The sequence below is a fragment of the Phocoena phocoena genome, chromosome 3 (assembly GCF_963924675.1).
Source record: "Phocoena phocoena chromosome 3, mPhoPho1.1, whole genome shotgun sequence".
Lineage (NCBI taxonomy): Eukaryota > Metazoa > Chordata > Mammalia > Artiodactyla > Phocoenidae > Phocoena > Phocoena phocoena.
The window spans coordinates 171,675,069-171,695,195 of NC_089221.1; the positions used below are offsets into that span (position 1 = coordinate 171,675,069).

A 20,127-nucleotide genomic window follows, 5' to 3' on the forward strand; every position below is an offset into this window, starting at 1 on the left:
AAATACATATTTAAAAAACAAACCAATATATTTACATAAGAAAACATCAAACGTTTTACAATCGTGGAGTAGGGAAGATATCTCTGAGCACTATACAAAATGCAGAAGCCATATTGATAAGGTAATGACTGATAACGATTTTAAGTGCCTGGCAAAACTAAATAAATAAAATTAACAAACGAAAAAAAAAAACCCAAAGAAACCCACACACAATCCAAGTCAAACACCAATGACAAGTTGGAAAAAATATATATCTTTTTTAAGACAGTGGGCTAATTTTCTTTATCTGTAAAGTATTCCTATAAAACAGTAACACCAAGAACCCAACAGAACCCAACCCAAGAACCCAATAGTAACATCAAGAACTCAATGGACAAAGAATGTGAAATACAAATGGCTTTTTAAGTATATACATGTTTATAATAGACTTCCAGTTTCAAAATGATTATATTAGTGGTAGAAATGATCAACATAAAAACAAATCTGATAGAAGCACTGAGATGTTTGATTATACTTCTAGGAAACACAAATGAAGCTACAATGAAATACTATTTTAAGGGCTCACATACCCATTTAGAGTTCTATGGAAAGCCCTTGGATCTAGTCCTTCTGTATTAAGGAATTCAGCCTCCAGAAGTACTCGTATTTGGGTAGAAAGATATTTGTACGAGGATACTGGATCTAGCATTGCCTGCTACAGAAGACTGGAAAAAACCTACATCTCAACCAACAAGAAACAGGATGAATAAATTATAGTGCTAATAAACTGTGGCGTGGCCACCAGGAGGACTGGATCCAATCTATCTATGTAGGGGAAACTCAACACTCTCCAAGGCACGCTGAGTAAGAGGATCACACTTTTGTATAAACTCATTAGGTACACATGCATTTTCTTTGTTGACGCGTTAAGAAACTGCTTCCTCTCTGCCCCAGTGGAGGGGAGCACTTGAGGTCAGGGGTGGGAAGAACACTGAGTTTTCACCCAACACTCTTCTATACTCTGAATTACTGTGTGTCTGAAAACATTTTTGTTCAATCGTGACCCGTCGCTTTGGACTTGCTGCACTGCGGAGCCCCGGCACTCAGGGAACTTACATTCTGATGGGGTGAAAAAACGGCGGGCTCTTGTGACACGGGCAACAGTGGGGTCAGTGGGAGCACAGGGCTGGGGGGCGGCTTCGGGGAAGAAATACTGCAGCGGGAGGCTGAGGAGCCGGACGTGCTGAGGGGGATCGGCGAAGGCCGGGCCGTAGTGGCGGCACGTCGGTCACGAGGACCCGTCCGTGCAAAGGCCCCGCGGCGGAAAGGATCCGATGCTCTCTGCTCCCGAGAGAACGCACCCCACGTTCAGTTTTGCTCCCAGACGTCCTGGATTATCAAACACGAGCCTAGCCTCCCAGCGGGAGGGCCCGTGGGGCTCGGGAGGGTCAAGGCCGGGCACCGTCCTGGGTCAGGGACGGCGTGCCCGGGGCCACTCCCGGCTCTTCCAGCGTCCCAGGCCCGAGGGCCAGCTGTGAGCCACAGAGAGCGCTGACACACACCCGCCGCCGTCGGCCGGCCCGCTGGGCGCGCCCCCACGACCGGGACGGCGGCAAGGGCAGGGCCGGCCAGCCGGAGCCCGAGCCGCTGCCACTTACCGCGCAGGCCGCGGTCTCCTCGCGCTCCGCCACCCACCGCCTCCGCCGTGCGCGCGCCACCCCACTTCCGCTTTCGCCCGGCCGCGCCCCTTGCCGTCTTCCCCGCCCCCAGGCCGAAGCACCGCCCGCTCTTAAAGGGGCCGCGGACCCCGAGGGGCCGAGGCGGAAGCATCGCCGGCTCCCGGCCTCGCCACTGCCTAGTGTCGCCACACACGCCGAGCCGCCGCCCGACCTCGGAGTGGATGACAGGCCTCTGAGGCCTTACCCACTCTAGAGTGCCGCCCTTGGAGGTCGCAGGGGGTACTCCGGAGGCCGTTGATGAGCCAGGCGTCTGGCCAGGGTCCAGGGTGACGCGGACCGACCCTGTCTTCAAGGGCACCCCGGGCGGAGGATACAGCTCAGACCAAGGTCCGAAGGCGTGTTGCGGGGTGCTCATGGTGACCTCATTCCTGGGGAGGCCCCACGCGGCCTCGGACCTGCCACTGCCCTCCACTGGACCCAAGCGTCCCCGTTTGCAAGACTCTTTTAGCTCTCTGGGCAGCGGGAGCCGAGGACGGGTGGGGTGGGATGGGAAGAGCAGCCCTGCGATGTCTACCACACGGGCACGGAAGGGTTGTCTGCCTCTCTGGGGGCCCGGAGCAGGCCCAGCCTAAATCGGCGGCGGCCACTTCCACCCCCAGGGTTGTCTCGGAGACAGGAAGCCCACCACCCTCCCCAGGCGCGCCGAGCACGCAGCGTCCTGGGTTCGAATGCTGCTGCCCCTCGGTCACCACCCAGGCAAGCTGCAGCCCCAAGGACTCGAACTGGACCCCTCTTCTGTAGGGAGTGACCTGACATCCGCAGTTGTGAACTTTCCTTGGGGGGTTGGGGACAAAGCCCGGCCCCCTCTTCGTGCTTGCTGAGCCCCAGGAAGAGCACGCATGAGCCAAGAAAGGGAGAGGAACCTTAAAATTTTAAATCTTTAATTTCTGTTCTCACGTTTTTCCTTCGTTTTGCTTCCAAAAGGAAAGGAGAGCATAGCTCCGTCGCCTGTACATTGTCCACGGCCCAGGGGCCGGGTCAGGTCCCGACCCCTACCGGCCAGCTGCTTAGAGGACGTGGGGCGCCCGGGGGTTCACATGCAGCCCCCGGGGCCGGGGCCGGGGCCGGGGCCGGGCGCCGCCTTATTGCTGAGGTCCCGGCGCGGCTCGGGCCTGCTGCTAGGCTAGGCGCGCTGGCTGGGCAGCTCCTGGGAGATGAAGCGGCGCAGGCGCTCCAGGTACTGGCTGTAGAGCTCGATGTCGTTGTGCCCGGCGCCCTCCACCCACAGAGGCTCCACGGCCTTGGGACAGCGCTCGTAGAGCGCCAGCCCGTGCGAGAAGTCGATCACTTCGTCCTCCGTGCCGTGGATGATGAGCACCGGCGACGTGATCTTGGACACCTTCTCGATGCTGCGGGTCGGGGCACATTAGGCCTCCACTCCCCAACCCCGCCGCGGCCCCGCCCCCTGGGTCCCCACCCCCGCCCGCGGCCCCGCCCCCGTCCACGCTCACTTGGGGAACGCGTCAAAGCAGTAGGTCTTCTTGGTGTCGGGGAAGGCGACGCGCATGCCCGAGGTGAGCGGGGAGTGCAGCACCACCGCGGCGCACTCGTAGCGCGAGGCCAGGTCCACGGTGGGCACCGTGCCGATGCTCTGCCCGTACAGGACGATGCTGTCTGGGCTGATGCCGTACCTGGCGGCGGTGGGGGCAGATCAGCCGCGACGCAACACGCACACCCCTCCCATTGCCTGCCCTCCTAGTGCAGTCCCCCGTTGTTCTCCGCTTAGGCTCCCGGCAATAGGGTGGCACCCAGGCACCCTCCCCTGCTTCCCAGCCCCGAGGCGGTCCGCTCAGCAGGGGAGGCAGGACCCACAGGTGTGAGGGGAGCTGGCTGCCCGCAGCCCCAAGCCCCCAGCTCTACCCTCAGTTTCGACAGCATCTACTTGGTCACATCTGGGCAGTGCACCTGTGCGGGCTGTACCTGCGCTGTGTGGTTCCTGGGGGCAGATCCCTGGGGCCTCTCCTGCTCCTCCTGGTCACCAGGCCACCCCCACCCCTACACACACTCGACCAGGGCCACATGCAGAACCTGCTTGGGGGCCTCCTGTCCTTGCTGTTCGGAATTCGACAGCCTTTCCAGGTCGCACGGCAAGGGGGTGTGTCTTCCTCCCAGCACCCTTCACCCTCACCCGCCCCCTTGGCCTCGGGGAATGGAGGCAGCCTCGTCCTCTCTCATCTCAGCCAGTTTGCGGCCCCTCAGCTGCTTAGTACAACGTGGGTGAGCAGGCATAGCGGCTCCTGAGGGGAGGAGGTGGGTGGCCATCACCTCCCTCCCTGGGCACCTTTCCTACACAGTGGCCAGGTCCTGACCCCCCACCCACACACCCCCTCCACACGGGCCTCCCCCAGCGCCATCCCAGCACAGTCCTCTCCTGACCCCACAAGGACCCACTCACCACCCTCCCACTGCAGGGGGCCTCCACGGCCTTCCTCCCCACACCCACATCCTGATCTCAAAGAGGGTGCCCCTTCTCCGAGTGGCCAGGGAAGGTCTTCGTCTCACCTGGGCAACCCACCTGGGCAGCCCACCTGGGCACCCAGGCGCCGTCTGCCCCCGTCCCTGTCCTCTGGCCCCAACCCCCAGGCCTCGGGGATGCCATCTGGCCTTGTGCCTACCACCTGCAAGCTCCTCCCCGACCTGCTCCCTGGTTCACCATGAGTACTGCTGTTCTGAGCACCAGGCTCGTCCTATCACCCAGCTCCAGGCAGGGACCCCCAGCTGCCACCTGGCTGTCTCCACCTGGACAAACATGACAGGTGCCGGATGACACAGCTCTTCTTTCCAGGCCTGCCCCACCCCAGGCCACCACTTGGGCCCCAGCCTCCCACCCTCCTGCTGATTCTCAGCTGTCGGGTCTGAGGGACCAGGTCTCTGGAGGTCAAGGCTGGCAGCAGGACAGATGGATGGATGACAGAGCTCAGACCCCTGACCCTTCGGCGGGATATGATTCTGCCAGCGACCCCCAGCCAGTGGGGACAGGCTGCGGCAGCCGAGTGTGGACACACACCTGCACCACGCCACCCAGCACGGGTCCCCAGTGCCAGGGTGGTGCCAGGGGACCATGCTCCCAGGGCCTGCATCAGGGACTGCCTGGTGCATCACTCCAGCAACCAGGGCCCCGCCTCCCCATGGCAGGCTGGCTGTGGTCCCTGAAGGAGCTGGTTGCGCCAATCGGCCAGGCAGGGCCAAGATGGGGCGGCCCTGGGCAGGCAGAGGGCACCACCTTCGGGAGGGTGGGGTTGGGTGGGTCTCCCTCTAGAGCAGCACAGGGCGCCGGGCCATCTCTGCACAGAGACTGAGCTATTGTGCTTCAGTGAGCGAGCACGGGGTGGAAGGGGGCTGCCAGGACCTGGATGACCGGGGCAGTGGGGTCTGGGGACGGAGGTGTAGACCAGACAGCGGGGGCCCTGTCTGAGTCAAGCAAGCAGCTGTGTGCTGGGCACAATGCCTGCGGAGGACCCAGCCTCCAGGAGCTGACCTCCCTCCAGCCACCAGGACTGTGCTGGGTACGAAGCTGTCCGACAGAACCTTCCAGGCCCAGAGGAGACCCTCCTCAGGATGAGGCCAAGCTCCACGACCAGAACCCTGATGCAGAGGCCCGGCCCCTCCCCGCGCCCCAAGTGCTCCCTCAGCCTCGGGGCTCCCAGAGTCCTTTCACACCGCCCTCACACGCCACCTCTTGGGCTCAGGAGGGGCCTCGTCCTCTGCCTGCCCACTCCCTCCAGGCGGAACCTCCATTCCCATGGGGACAGTCCCAGGCCAGCGGCTCCCAGGAGGGCCCCCCCCCCAGGGAGGCTGGAGGACCGCCCTCCCCCTGCACACCAAGCATGCCTGTCACCCTGCAGGGGGAACAGGGGTCGGGCCTCTTCCTGTGGCCCAGTGTGGCCGCAGACCAGCTCCCTCTCCCGCGGGGCTACCCACCTGGGCTTCCTCCCACCTGGTCTCACCAGGTCCAGCCACCTGTGAGGAGACACGTCCGCCAGCCCCTCCCCGCCGCGTGAGCTCACCTGGTGCGCAGGGCCTGCCAGGCAGCATCGATGTCGGCGTAGAGGTTCTTCTCGGAGGGCTTGCCCGAGCTCACGCCGTAGCCCGAGTAGTCGTAGGAGAAGATGTTGCAGTTGAGGCGCGTGCCCAGCCCGATGTAGAAGCTGCTCATCTGGCCCAGGTCCACTGCGTTGCCGTGCGAGAAGAGGACCGTGTACCTTGGGGTTGGCAGTGGGGAAAGCACAGGTCAGACGGCGAAGGGCGGAGGGGGCAGGAGCCCTGCCGAGGGGAACAGTGCCTGGCTCTGCCTGGCGTGACTTAGGCCATGACACACAGTGGAGCCTCGGGCTTCCGCTCATCAAAGGGGGCCGCTGGGCCCACCGGTCACCTTCTTGGCACAGGTGGACCCCCAGCGTGAGCCCAGGAAGCCGCAGTGACCATCACATTGACGCCCTGAGCAGCAGCCACCTCTCCCTTGGAATTGTTCCTGTTGGAGGGACTCTGACGGCCCGAGGATGGGAGGCACGTCTGCCTACTGCTCGGAACCATCCTGGAGGATGAGACGCGGCCCTCCGACCACAGGCGAAGAGAGCCAAGCCCCGTTCACCGCGGTGCAGCTCTTCCCGCTCCTCCAGGGAATGACCCGGGCCGCCACCTCTGCCCTGTGCCCCATGGCGGCCCTGCCAGGCAGTCATGCCGAGGGCAGGTGACCAGGCTGGATCCCGGCTGACAGCCTTGCAGAGCCTTCTTCCTCCAGCCCCGCTGTGGCCCTAGCCCAGCCCAGCTGAAAGGTAAAAGCTTGCCCTTTGGACCCAGCCTGCTCTGAGGCGGAAGCAGCTGGAAGGTCCCCCTCTGCACCACTGTAGGGCTCCGGCAGTCAGACCTGGCCCAAGCCTCCAGCCAGGCCTCAGGGGCCACCGGCCCAAAGCAGGTGCCGGGCCTCACCAGGCACCCAGGGCCCAGGAGACCAGCCCTGGGCAGGTGAACACCGAGACCCGGAAGCATACGGCTCCACATCGAGCAGGTGACGTGACGCAGCCACTCAGAGCCACCCCCGAGCCTCAGGGTTCTTGTCCACAAGACAGGGTGCCGAGAGGGCCCCCCAGAGGGCCGCAAGTGGAAGGGCCCCCGGCAGGTCCTCGGTGGCCATGGGCAGATCTCATCTGCTGCCCCTCTGGCGAGAAGAATCCCCGGGGCACCCGCACCTCCAGATGGGCTTTCGCCAGTCTCTGGCCCTCCAGGGGCCACCAGTGGCCGAAACGAGAGCCCTGAGGATGGAGCACATCCTGGGCTCCCACCCCCGACCCGGTCCCTCTACCCCGGGGGGTCGAGTCCATGTGGCTCACCTGGCGCCGGGCACACAGCGCACATACATGCAGGAGATGCGGTTGCCCCGGCTGCTCTTGGTCAGGAAGACCTCGATGGTGTCCAGCTCACGCTGGCTGTACTGGAAGTCGGCGCGATCCATCAGGTGGAGCTTCCAGCGCCTGGGGGTGCCGGCCGAGGCCCGCAGGGTCCCCGAAGGGGCGGCCCCGGCCCCACCAGGCCCGGGCTCAGGCTCAGGCACCAGCGAGTAGGTGGGCTCTGGAGGCAGGAAGGCGAGCTTGGCGGCGATGCGGCCGGGGCAGGGCGGGCAGCAGAAGAGGCAGCAGAGCTCAGTCACCGACAGGCCGTTCATGGCGGGCGCCGGGCCCCGGGGCGGGCCTCGCCCGGCAGGGGAGGGATGGGGGTGCTCGGAGACACGGGCAGGGGGCAGGGCGACCCCCGGCCACCGCCCCAGACGAGAGCCCCGTTAGGAGGCTGCAGCCCAGCCCCATCGTGGTCCAAGCTGAGCCCTTGGGAGCCTCGCAGCCTCGTGTGTCCATGTCGCACAGAGGGAAACCCTGCAGGGGGACAGCAAGATGTGGAGTTCCCCCGGGGCTCCCAAGTGACCTTGGTGGGACCTAAACCTGACCAGGACCCCGCCTGCCACCACCCTTCCTCCGCTGGCAGACACCAACTCTTGCCGTTTAAGCCCATTCATCAACCCAGCCTCGGCCTGCAGACTGTGCGGGGAGATCAGAGCCCTGGCCCACCCAGCTCTCCTGCGCACAGCTCCTGCTCCAGGCCCTGGGAAACGTCACCCCAGCCCACCCCCGCCCCATGCCTCTGTCCACACGGCTGGCCCAGACTCTGCCCTGGGGCCCATCCCCATCTGCCACCCCCAGGTGCCACAGCTCAGCCAGGCGAGGACCGACTGCTGACCACAGGGACCCAGGGGCACGCTCCCAGCTCCCAGGGCCTGCGAAGTCCGGAGACAGGAGCCCAGGCAGAGGAAATACAACAAACAAAGGCTCTGGAAACAAAAGCAGGATACATCTCGAGGCTGGGAAGGCCTACTGGGCTGAGACAATGGCTCTCTCCACTGCTTGGGGCCAGGCCCAGGGGTCAGCCTGCTGCAGGGGGGAGGCAGGGCAGGGTCATGGGAGTCTGGGGTTCCTTCCCCAGCTCTGTCAGCTTAGGTGTCTGTGGCCTTGGGCAAGTCGCTTAGCCTCCCTGGGCCTCAGTTTCCTCATCTATCAATCAGACACCACTCAGGTCACAGAGACAGTGAATAAGATGAGGAGAAAGTGGCGGAATAGGCCACGCTCAGAGAAGAAACGCAGAATGTCCTGTGAAACGTGGCCTTGAACAGACTACAGCGAAATTGCTAAAGCAACTACAATCGTCCATGGAGCTGCCAACAGGGAGACTGGAAGAAAATACAGAGGTTTGAAAACACGGAGTACTCACTTACTACATTTTCCCTACAGCCTGGAGTGAGGGAGGGACACACGCTCACAACTCAAGTGTCAGCAGCAGGGCACCTGAGCCTGTTCTGTTTCGGGGCCACAGCATTTGTAAACCACTGGGCCAGGGACACGCGGATGCACAGCAGGCCGGCGCAGTCTGAGGCCCAGAAATACACCTGCTCCCTCCAGACCTGTGATCTGAGACCGGGGGCTGCAGAGAGCCGCATTGCAGTCACTCGGATGGGGGCACACGGAGGGGTGTGGGAGAGGGTGGCTAAAGCCAAGGCGGGGACACGGACCACCTCCAGGAGTCCCCAGACTCCCAGGTGGGATGCTCGCTTTACAAGTCCATCACACTGTCCTCAGACGAAGGCAAGTTTGCCCCCCGGGGACACTTGCCAAGGTCTGGAGACATCTTTGGCTGTCATGACTTGGGGGCGAGGGGGTTACTAATGGCACTGAGTGGGCGGGGCCAGGGGTGCTGCTCAACACCCCACAGTGCCCAGGACACCCTCCCTCCCCCTCCAGAGTGTCAACCAAACCGATGTTGCTCAAACACATTCTCAAAGAGGCCCAGGCCCCAACAGATGACACTGCCCTGGTGCTTTTGGTGACTTGGCGGGTCTGGAGTTTGGGTGGCACAGGGAAGGCTTGTTTTGAGAGAAAGGTCTGGCTGAGAGCTGGTGGGCAGGTAGGAGGCCTCTGGTGACCCGAGAATGAACAGGCATACTAAGGTGGACAAGGTCCCACTGACCAAGCCAGAAACCGGGGTGCCATCCTTGACACCTCCCTGCACCCTCAGATCCGCCCGTCACAGGGCCTGCTGACTCTGCCTGGGGCATGCACAGTCTCCTTCCTCGCCGGTCCCCACCCCCACCCCCGGCTGGGCCACCATCACCCACTCTGGGCCATTCTCACCCCAGTTGCCAAAAGATCTTTTCACAACACAAATCTGATCATTCTACCTCCCTTTTGGGGTGCCCCAGTAGCCCCACTATTTTCAGGATAGAGATCAAAGCCTTCACCACGATCTGCCAGGTTGGCACCAGGCGTGGGGCCGACCTCTCCAGCCTCACGCATCTTGTACCTCACTCTCCCCTGATGAGCCCCACTGCCTTCTCCTGACTCAGAGCCGAAGCCCCAGCAGTTCCCCTAATCTCACCAGAGAGCCCGTGACCCTTGTCCCACCCACCCTTCACATCTCCCTTCCCGCACCCTTCCAAACAGGGTCGGCCCCCCCCGCACACTCTCATGGCTCAGATCTGTCTCTGCAGCTTGTAGTTGCATGTTCAACCATACCCCTCAAACCAAAGAGAAACTCCATGAGGGCAAGACTACTACCTGTTCTTGCTCAGTAAACACTGACTGAACGAATGGACAAAGTACCAGGGGCAAAAGGGAAAGGGGGACGCTACAGTCTGCCAGGTCTCACATCTGACAGGGAGGGGGGAAGGTCTCTTCTCAAGCCACGCAGACCTGAGACCTCCCGCTGTCTTTTATGGATGTCACTGAATGTGACCTGAGAGCCTGGCCTCGGACTGGACAGAGCACATCCAGATGCCTCACTCACTGGGCAGGCATCCCTGGCACCAAGAGCCCAGCGATTTCACCCACAAGCACATAATCGGACACCCCGCTGCCGGGCCCGGTGCAGGCTGGCAGTGTCATGAGGACCAACATGGAACCAGGCAATTACAATACTCCAGGACGACCTAAATACGGACGACTATGACCGCACCTCATTCAGCCAGTCAGCCTGAAAGGCACAGGCAAAGTGCCGGGTGCCGGGAGGGGAGAAAACAGGCAAAACCCAGAAGTGACAGCGGGTTCCAGGAACTGCGGGTCCCAGGCTAGAGGGACACTGGGGGGAAGAGGAGAGCAGAGGGATCCTGGAGAGAGCCAGAGCTGGGTCGGGCCGCGCCTGTAAGCCCTGCTGCAGTTTGGACTTCATCCTGGGGGAAAAGGAGGAGCCCTGGAGGAGTCCCGGGCTGGGAATGGAGCCCGTGGGTTAGAAGCTGTGGATATGCCCTAGCTGTAGCCTGGAGATGGGACTGGAGCAAAGGCTGGGAAGCCTGTCCAGGTGTCCCAGCCCGCCAGAGGACGCCCGCGAAAGGGCAGAGGTGTCTTGGAGACGTTTAGGAAGCAGGGCTCCGGCTGCTTCGGCGGGTCCGGGTGTCAGGCTGGGGCACTGGTTCGGGGCCGGGGATAGAGTATGCGGCTCGGACAGCGCATTCCCCGAAGGCGGGGCCGCGTACCCGGAAAGGTGGGAACACACCCCAAGTCGGAGGGCTGAATGGACTGCGGACGGGGCTATGCCGGCGTCTGAGACGCCGTCCCGCGGTGTCTGGCCCTGATCCTGGGGTCCTCCGGCTGCGACCTCGGCCGCCCCGGGAGTGCGGGGTCTCGGGGGCGTCCGGCCGGACTGCCCCGGCCTCGCGGCCCGGCCCGGCTCTCCAGACGGCCGCGAGAAGCACTGAGACCGCTCCACGCAGCCACGCCAGCCCCTGCAGGACACTCACCGCCGCGGCCCGCGCCCCCCGGCCCCGGGGCCGCGCTCCATGGCTCCCGGCCGCCCGCCCGTGCGTCCGTCGATCCCCCGGGGCCCCGGCCCGGTCTCCTGCGCCGCCACCGCCGCCGCTCCCCCGCTGGCGGAAGTGAACCTCACTCCCACCGCCGCCCCGGAAGTGACGCGCAGGTGTGCGCGAGGGCCGGAGGGGCCGGGGGCCAGGCGCCGGGCGCTGGGCGCTGGGCAGGGTTTGGGGGTGGAGCTGGCTCCCTGGAGGGGCGGGACCACGTCGTGGTGGGCGGGGCAAGAGTGGGTGGGCGGGCCCGGGCTTTGGGTTCCCCTTAGGTTTCAGGCAGTGGAGACTCAAAACCATTCATTCATTCGATCCTTCACTCATTCCAGCGCCAGGACTCGGGTGAGGCAAGTGAGGCACTCTCCTAGAAAATAAGCTTACAGCGTGCCAAAAAACTCAGTAGTCAACATAAAAAAATATATTTTAATGCACTACTAAAAACCCCACAAAGTTTTGTTGGAACGAGGCCCCTGACTGGGGTAAGGCAAGTGATCCTGCCTTTATTTTGTTCATCATGGGTTCTTTTGCCTTGGTTTTGGCTTTTTTACTAGTGCAATTAAAATATTATGGATCGGGGACTTCCCTGGGGGTCCAGTAGGTCCAGTGGGTAAGACTCTGCACTTCCACTGCAGCGGGCACGGGTTCCATGCCTGGTCAGGGAACTAAGATCCTGCATGCCGCGCGGGGCAGCCAAATAAATAAATAATATAGTAAAATATTATGGATCGCGAGCCCCTCCCACTCAGCTCACCCCGCGGGCAGGGAGGCGGATGGTTACCGAGCTGAAGGTAGGGGAGATGAAAAAGGATGTCAGTTGAGAGCAAAGTGGCGGTGTGGCTGAAGGTGACCAGGGAATCTCTTAGAGGGTATTCAGGGCAGGCCTTCCTGAGGAGTGACAGGGACAGGGGCAGGAAGGCTGCAGAGGCCAACAGGGCCCAGCCTGAGTCAGGGAGATGAGTTAGTGGGACAGCCTCGTCATCCCAGGCCTCCGCCCTTTGCGTGTTCCTTTCCCTGGGCCGGCCAGCCTACTCCAGCTCAAAATCCGCCCCACCAGCTGCAGGCAACCCCAGGCCCCTCTCCTCCCTAGGGAAGCCTAACCTTCAGCTTCATTTGCAGAGATAAGCCTCCCTGGCCAGCCCTCCCCCAGGGCCCCATTCCCGGAGAGGCTTAGGCTCAGGAGAGGACACTGTCCAGAGGTAGTTTCCAGCCGGTTTCCTCTGGCCCCCAGCCCCGGGATCAGCTGCCACCTTCCACAGCCATGTGCCAGGGGGCTGTTGAGGGGTGCCCCGGAGTCCTCCTGCCTTGGCTGCCCCCCTCAGGGCTCCTGGCATCAGCTGTTCTCCTGAGGTCCAAAGGTCACACCTGGGCCAGGCTCCTTCCAGTTTCCTTGTGCCAGAACAGGAAGAGGCCTGTCCGCAGCTTCCTTCCCCTGCCCATCTTCCCCTCCAGGCCGTCTTCCCCTGGGCTAGAAAGGGCCAGAGCAGTGGCGCCTCCAGAAAGCCAAGCTCAACCAGGACTGAAATGCCCCAAGAGGAACACTTGTGAAGGGGGTGGCCAGGATGTGGGGATAGGCTTAGTCCCCACCCAAATGTGGCCTGACCCGCTCCCACGGAGTTCCCCCATCAACCAGAGAACACTCTGAAAGGATGAAGGCGCTGCTGTGAATGCGCCAAGGTCTCAGAAGGTCAGTCACCCCTCTCTCCTCCCCTCCCCAAAGCCCCTGCTTGGTGTTGCCATGCAGCTGCTGGCCCATTTTCCCCATCTCTTTTTTTTTTTTTTTGGTTGCACCATGAGGTGTGTGGGGTCCTAGTTCCCCAACCAGGAATCGAACCCATGCCTCCTGCATTGGAAATGTGGAGTCTTAACCACTGGGCCACCAGAGAAGTCCCTTCCCCACCTCTTTTGCCCCTGCTCTCTCTGTCCCAGCCAAACCATCCTTGCCAAGTTTGTTCCTACCTCAGGGCCTTTGCACAAGTGGTGTCTACTGCCTGGAGTGCCCCCAGATAGACACATGGCCGGCTTCTCCTCCTCTTCAAGCACCTGCTCAAATATAACCTCCTCAGAAAGCCCTCCCTGACCACCCCCAGTCAAAATCCCTACCACACCCTATTCATTTCCATCATAGAACTTGACATCATTTTATTGAGTTGTTTGCTTGTCATCTGTCTTCCCCCCATTCCATGAGCCCCCCCCATTCCATGAACCCCCCGGGGCAGACACCCAGGCTCTTACCCACCAGGTCCCCAGCTGTCTCCCATGCTGTCTGATGAATCAATGGATGCACAGGAGGAAGGTAGTTCCCAGCCCAGAGGAAGGCTTTCGGGAGGGTGGAGGGAGGCTCCATGAGCTTTTCGGTGCTACCGGCACAGACCTCAGGCTGGCGGGATGCTGTGCTTTTCCTTCTCTCCCGAGACACTCAACCCATTGGCAAAATAACGTGACCACGGGAATCAATGGTCTTAAAAGCAATCCTGTTTGAGGAAAAGATCAAGAGGTCACATATTTCCCATCCTTGGGGCAAGGGAGACACCGCACATGCGCAGAAACCTTCCTTTGGGGACAAAAAGAAGGGGGCGTCACCCCATAATAGGTGATGCCAAGGACCCCCATAGGCCTCTGGGCTGGAATCCATCTTGGAAAAAAGTTGCGCACGCGTGCTGCGGAAGGTCCTAGGGCAGTTCAGGTGTGGAAAAATAAGCCAGATAATTGGCCAAAGGTAAACAAAGACCCGGAAGAACTGCCCTATATGAATGACTTAACCGCCCCTTTACTGCGCTCCTCCTCTTTAGTGGGGACGCCCATATCTTTCTGTCCAGGGGTGCATCTCTGCCTTGCTTCTGTCTTAACTAAACAAATTGTTTTTCCGTGTGCTCTCCCGCTTGTTGTGCTGTGTCTCTAATAACAGACTTTGTACCTGTTTCTTACAGTTTTTGCCTCCTTGAGAAATGCATTTTTCAATGGGGGCAAGAGCCAGGGGAACCTTGCTTCTAGCCTCTAGTCCTTGGTGGACTAGCGGCTAGGATTCTTGGTTTTCATCCAGGCTACCCAGGTCCAATTCCTGGGTGGGGAACTAAGATCACACTTCAAGCCCCCGCTCACTTCTGTCTCTCTCCGAGATCAATCCCACCTGGAGCCATAAGTTCCAGCCCCGCACTATTCAATATGGAGGCCGTCAGCCCCAAGCCACTATTTAAATTGAAATGACTTGGGTTTCCCCGGTGGCGCAGTAGTTGAGAGTCCGCCTGCTGATGCGGGGGACGCGGGTTCATACCCCAGTCCGGGAAGATCCCACATGCCGCAGAGTGGCTGGGCCCGTGAGCCATGGCCGTTGAGCCTGCGCATCCGGAACCTGTGCTCCGCAACGGGAGAGGCCACAGCAGTGAGAAGCCCGCGTACTGGAAAAAAAAAAAAAGTAATAAATTGAAATTACTTGATTAGAAGTAAATTAAATTTCACTTCTCCAGTTGCTACGGGCTCATTTTCAAGTGTTCAAGAGCAACCTAGCGCTGGGGGCTCCCAGTTTGGATGGCACAGATGGAGAACAAGTCCATCACCCAGAAAGTTCTAGAAGCACCGGTCTAGCCCCTGAGCTCCAAGAGTAAAGGCATCAGCGTTGGTATCCTTTTGGTTTCCTGTTGCATCTCTGGTGCCTAGCTTGGGGCTTAGCATTCAGTCAGTGCTCAATGAATGTTTGAAGGAGGGAGAGAGGAAAGAAGGAATTCTCCTTGTAGGAATCAAAGTAAATAATCTGATGAAGATAGCAAGTTCTATCCATAGATGTCCATCCCTGCATTATTTACAATAGTGAAAAGTGTCCATCAATAGAGGAATGCATAAAGAAGATGTGGTACCTATATGCAATGGAATATTACTCGGCCATAAAAAAGAACAAAATAATGCCATTTGCTGAGACGTGGATGGACCTAGAGATTGTCACAGAGAGTGAAGTAAGTCAGAAAGAGAAAAACAAATGTCATATAATATCGCTTATATGTGGAATCTAGAAAAATGGTACAGATGAACTTATTGGCAAAGCAGAAATAGAGTCACAAATGTAGAGAACAAACTTATGGTTACCAAGAAGGGAAGCGGGGGTGGGACGAACTGGGAGGTTGGGATTGACATATATACACTACAATGTATAAAATAGGTAACTAATGAGAACCTACTTTATAGCACAGGGCAGGGGTCCCCAACCCTAAGGCCGCGGACAGGTACCCATCCCTGACCTGTTAGGAACCAGCTGCACAGCACGAAGTTAGCGGTGGGCAAGCGAGGGAAGCTTCATCTGCCTCTCCCCATCGCTCGCATTACCGCCTGAATCATCACCCCCACCCCCTCACCCCCAGCCCCCGCCCCCTGCCCCCGGTCCGTGGAAAAAATTTCTTTGGTGAAACCGGTCTCTGGTGCCAAAACGTTTGGGGACTGCTGGCACAGGGAACTCTACTCAGTGCTCTGTGGTGACCTAAATGGGAAGGAAATCTAAAGAAGAGGGGATGTGTGTACACGTATGACTGATTCACTTTTCTGTGCAGCAGAAACTAACACAACATTGTAAAGCAACTGTACTCCAATAAAAAATAAAAGAAAATATAAAAGAAAACAGAAAAACATCCTCAAAGTGGAGAGAAGAAATTAAGTAAAAAGATTATGGTCAACCTTTGATGAAAAAAAACTGCAGCCCTGAGGTATGCGGACCTATACTAGGCTGTCGGTCTTTTTAAAAAAAAAAACAGTTTGCGGGGACTTCCTTAGTGGTGCAGTGGTTAAGAATCCGCCTGCCAATGCAGGGGACACGGGTTTGAGCCCTGGTCCCGGAAGATTGCACATGCCGCAGAGCAACTAAGCCCGAGTGCCACAACTCCTGAGCCTGTGCTCTAGAGCCCACGAGCCATAACTACTGAGCCCACATGCTGCAACTACTGAAGCCCGCGCCCCTAGAGCCCATGCTCTGCAACAAGAGAAGCCACCGCAATGAAAAGCCCACGCACCATAACGAAGAGTAGCCCCCGCTTGCCACAAGTAGAGAAAGCCCGCGCGCAGCAACGAAGACCCAACACAGTCAAAAATAAACAAATTTTTTAAAAAAAGTTTTACTTTGATTTATGTTTTTATGGGAAATATATTTACATGGTTAAAAATTCAAAGGGTTTAAAAGGCTGTGCAGAAAACTTCTCTCCCCCAGTCCTGTTGCGCAGGAAACAAATGACCCCATCTTAAGGCGGCCAATATTCTCAGTTGCAACCGATTCAGTGCTGAGAAACCCAGGCATCTGTGTTCACCTGTGAGCAGGTGTAAAGACACAATCCCCATTATTATTATTATTTTTTGACACATATAGTAGCTTTCAGCAACACTGCACTTGCGATCCTCTCATGCAACTCCTAGGGCTGGCCCACTGTTTGTGTACACAGTCCGCTCTTGCTGGACACTTAGGTTGTTTCCGCTGTGGGCGGGACAAAAACAACACTTGGGGCATTTACCACTTGTGGGCGGGACTTGAGGGGAAGATTCCTGGAAGCAGAGGATTCTAATGAGAAGATTCACGGGCCACATCCAGCAAACAGCGCAACCAGCGCAACTGTAGCCGACACCCCCGCCCCCAAACACACGCCACAGTGGGAACGAGGGGGACGCTGGGGCATGAGGTTACAGGAGATTTTTTTTTTTCTCTCTTCTTCACTCTTTGATGTGTCTTCTGAGTTTTCGTTGGTTTTGCCAGGCAAAGGGAGTGTTTCACTGTTAGGATCAGCCAGAAGCTGAGATAAAACTAGATGCCTAAGGGAAGGCTGGCTATTAAAAATTAATGTTTGTGGGACTTCCCTGGTGGCTCAGTGGCTAAGAATCCACCTGCCAATGCAGGCGACACGGGTTCAAGCCCTGTTCTGGGAAGATCCCACATGCCATGGAGCAACTAAGCCGGTGCGTCACAGCTACTGAGCCGGCGCTCTAGAGCCCACGAGACACAACTACTGAAGCCCGCGCGCATAGAGCCTGTGCTCTGCAGCAAAAGAAGCCACCGCAGTGAGAAGCCTGCGCACCGTAACGAAGGGTATCCCCGCAGCTGAAGAAAGCCCGCGAGGCTTCCCTGGTGGCGCAGTGGTTGAGAGTCTGCCTGCCGATGCAGGGGACGCGGGTTCGTGCCCCGGTCCGGGAGGATCCCCCATGCTGCGGACCGGCTGGGCCCGTGAGCCATGGTCACTGAGCCTGCGCTTCCGGAGCCTGTGCTCCGCAACGGGAGAGGCCACAGCAGTGAGTAGGCCCGCGTACCGCAAAAAAAAAAAGAAAGAAAGAAAGAAAAAAACCCGCGTGCAACAATGAAGACCCAACGTAGCCAAAAATTAAGTAATTGATTAATTTTTTAAAATTAATGTTTGTGCTTCTGGGTACAGACCCAAAAGAACTGAAAACAGGTACTCAAACAGATACCTGTACAGGAATGTTCACAGCAGCATGGTTCTCAGCAGCCAAAGGTAGAAGCAACATGCGTGGATCGATGGATGAACAAAACGCGGTCCATCCACACAGCTGAACGTTATTCAGCCTTATAAAGGAAGGAGATTCTGACACCTGCTACCATATGAATGAACCTTGAGGACATGATGCTCAGTGAGAGAAACCAGACACAGAAGGACAAATATTGTCTGAGTCCAGTCATGTGAGGTCCCAAGAGAAGTCACATCCACAGAGACAGGAAGTAGATGGTGGGGGCCAGGGGCTGGGGGAGGGGCCGGGGAGTCAGTGTTTCTTGGGGACAGAGTTTCAGTTTGGGAAGATGAGAAAGTTCTGGAGATGATGGCGGGGACGGTTGCCCGACAATGTGAATGTGCTTAATGCCACTGAGCTGTGTGCTTAAAAATGGTTAAGATGGAAAATTTATAGTATGTGTATTTTAACACAATAAAATAAATAAAACTTTATGAAACCAGGAGGTGGAGGGAGGGCTGCAGGTGGTTGGGGGCAGTGCCAGGGTTCTGGGCTGAGACCCATGGAGTCACCCAGGACCTCACGCTCAGAAGAGCTGCACCCATGATTTACGGCTCTGTGGATTGTGTCTTGAAATTCCTCATAGTATTTGAGCAAGGGCATCTTCATTTTCATTCTGCACTGGGATCTGTACATTATGTGGCCAGTCTTGGTTCGGGGAAAGGACTCGAGGTCGGGGTCTGGGACCCTGAAGTCAGTGGAGAAACGCCACAATATGCAAGTTTGTCTTTGCTCCACCCTGAGGGGAGAGGATGAGACCCAGTCAGGAAGTGGGCTTCTGACAGGGCACGGAAGGAAGTGGGGGGAGGAGGGTCTGAAAATAGCACTTCTCACCCAGCTGATTGTGGGTGGGGACGGGGAGAGGGGCTTGGATGGGACTTTTCTGAGGAAGCCCCCTCCCCGGAACCCAGCCCTGCTCCTTCCCTGGACTCAGCCAGACCTTGCACCATGGCCCTACCAGCCCAGCCTCAGGAGTTGGGTTTCAAAGCAAAGAGGTGCCGGAGGACCACCCTAAGAGCTTGGATGAGGGTCCTCAAGAGAAGCAGAACCAACAGAATATATAAGGATACAAATATAGATATATTGTGGAGACTTCCCTGGCAGTCCAGTGGTTAAGACTCTGCGCTTCCAATGCAGGGGGTGGGTTCGATCCCTGGTCAGGAAACTAAGATCCCACATGTCGCATGGACAAAAAAATAAAGAAAATTTATTAATATATAGATATAGATATATTGCTACCCAGAAAGAGATGTATAATCAGTATTATGGAGGCTGAGAAGTCCCTCTATCTGGATCTACCGTCTACAAGCTGGACACCCAGGAGACCTGGTGCTATAAGGCCAAAGGCAGGAGGTGATGGATGGTCCTGCCAGCTGTCAGGCAGAAGGGACAGATTCTCCCTTTTTTGCCTTGCTTTTCATTCATGTCCACAATGGACTGGTTGATGCCCACTTAGGCGAGGGCCATCTGCTTTACGGGGTCCACCAATTCAAAGGACCACCTCATCCGGAAAGCCCTGCACCGACACACCCAGAAATCAAGTTTAAAAAATGAAGATATATTGGGAATTCCCTGGCGGTCCAGTGGTTAGGACTCGAAGCTTCCACTGCAGAGGGCGCGGGTTCAATCGCTGGTTGGGGCACTAAGATTCTGCAAGCCACCATGGTGAGGACAAAAAAGAAAAAAAAAAAGAGATGTATCTTACAGAGCGTAATGTTGCACGACTTAATGAAATTACACACATACAGGCAAATGTCACGACGGTAAAAAGATCCACGGTGGCCAGGGGTCAGGGCATGGGGGGGATGACAGGTGGAGCACGGAGGGGTTTCAGGGAAGTGAAAATACTCTGTGTGATGCCATAATGATAGATGCCTCTCATTATGCATTTGTCCAAACCCGTAGAACGTTCACCAGGAACAGTGAAACCGAGTGTCAACTGCAGACAATGGCTGATAATGACGTGTCAGTGTAGGTTCATCCTTGTCACAAACGTCCCATCTGGTGGGGGATGTTGATAGTGGGGGAGGCTATGTGTGTGGGGGGGAGGGGAAGTGGGAAATCTCTGTATCTTCTGATCAATTTTTCTGGGAACCTAAAACTGCTCTGAGAAATTGTCTTTAGAAACTGCACACAGGGGGACTTCCTCGGTGGTACAGTGGTTAAGAATCTGCCTGCCAATGCACGGGACGTGGGTTCGAGCCCTGGTCCGGGAAGATCCCACATGCAGCAGAGGAACTAAGCCCGTGCGCCACAACTACTGAGCCCGCGAGCCACAACTACTGAAGCCCATGCATCTAGAGCCCGTGCTCCGCAACAAGAGAAACCACCGCAATGAGAAGCCCGTGCACCGCAACGAAGAGTAGCCCCTGCTCGCCGCAACTAGAGAAAGCCCCCGCACAGCAACAAAGACCCAAAGCAGCCAAAAATAAATAAATTAAAAAAAAATCCTGCACACAAGGGAATTCCCTGGTGGCACAGTGGTTAAGAATCACCCGCCAATGCAGGGGACACGGGTTTGAGCCCTGGTCTGGGAAGATCCCACATGCCGCGGATCAGCTAAGCCCGTGCACCACAACTACTGAGCCT

At 57.9% G+C, this 20,127-nt stretch overlaps 1 protein-coding gene across 2 annotated transcripts; it reads right to left on the reverse strand.

The window, feature by feature from the left end:
• Nucleotides 1–2,582: 2,582 nt before the first annotated feature.
• On the reverse strand, nt 2,583–11,086 carry ABHD17A (abhydrolase domain containing 17A, depalmitoylase). Of its 2 annotated transcripts, none has more exons than XM_065874372.1 (5): nt 10,993–11,086; nt 7,049–7,585; nt 5,726–5,920; nt 3,170–3,349; nt 2,583–3,067 (listed from the first exon to the last, which is right to left on the reverse strand). In XM_065874372.1, the coding sequence occupies exons 2-5, from the start codon at nt 7,378–7,380 to the stop codon at nt 2,842–2,844; spliced, it is 933 nt and encodes a 310-aa protein (XP_065730444.1). In that variant the 5' UTR covers nt 7,381–7,585; nt 10,993–11,086; the 3' UTR covers nt 2,583–2,841. The 2 variants fall into 2 exon arrangements, with proteins under 2 accessions (XP_065730444.1, XP_065730445.1); XM_065874373.1 differs by lacking the exon at nt 10,993–11,086 and having other exon boundaries at nt 2,842–3,067; nt 7,049–7,189; nt 7,250–7,380.
• Between the last annotated feature and the right edge of the window lie 9,041 nt (nt 11,087–20,127).

Coding starts and splice junctions, on each gene's coding strand:
- ABHD17A (XM_065874372.1), bottom strand. CDS start 7,380: ATGAACGGCCTGTCGGTGACTGAGCTCTGCTGCCTCTTCTGCTGCCCG. Junction 3,350..5,725: donor TGGCAGGCCCTGCGCACCAG/GTGAGCTCACGC, acceptor CACCGCCGCCAG/GTACGGCATCAGCCCAGACA. Junction 3,068..3,169: donor TGCTTTGACGCGTTCCCCAA/GTGAGCGTGGAC, acceptor CCCGACCCGCAG/CATCGAGAAGGTGTCCAAGA.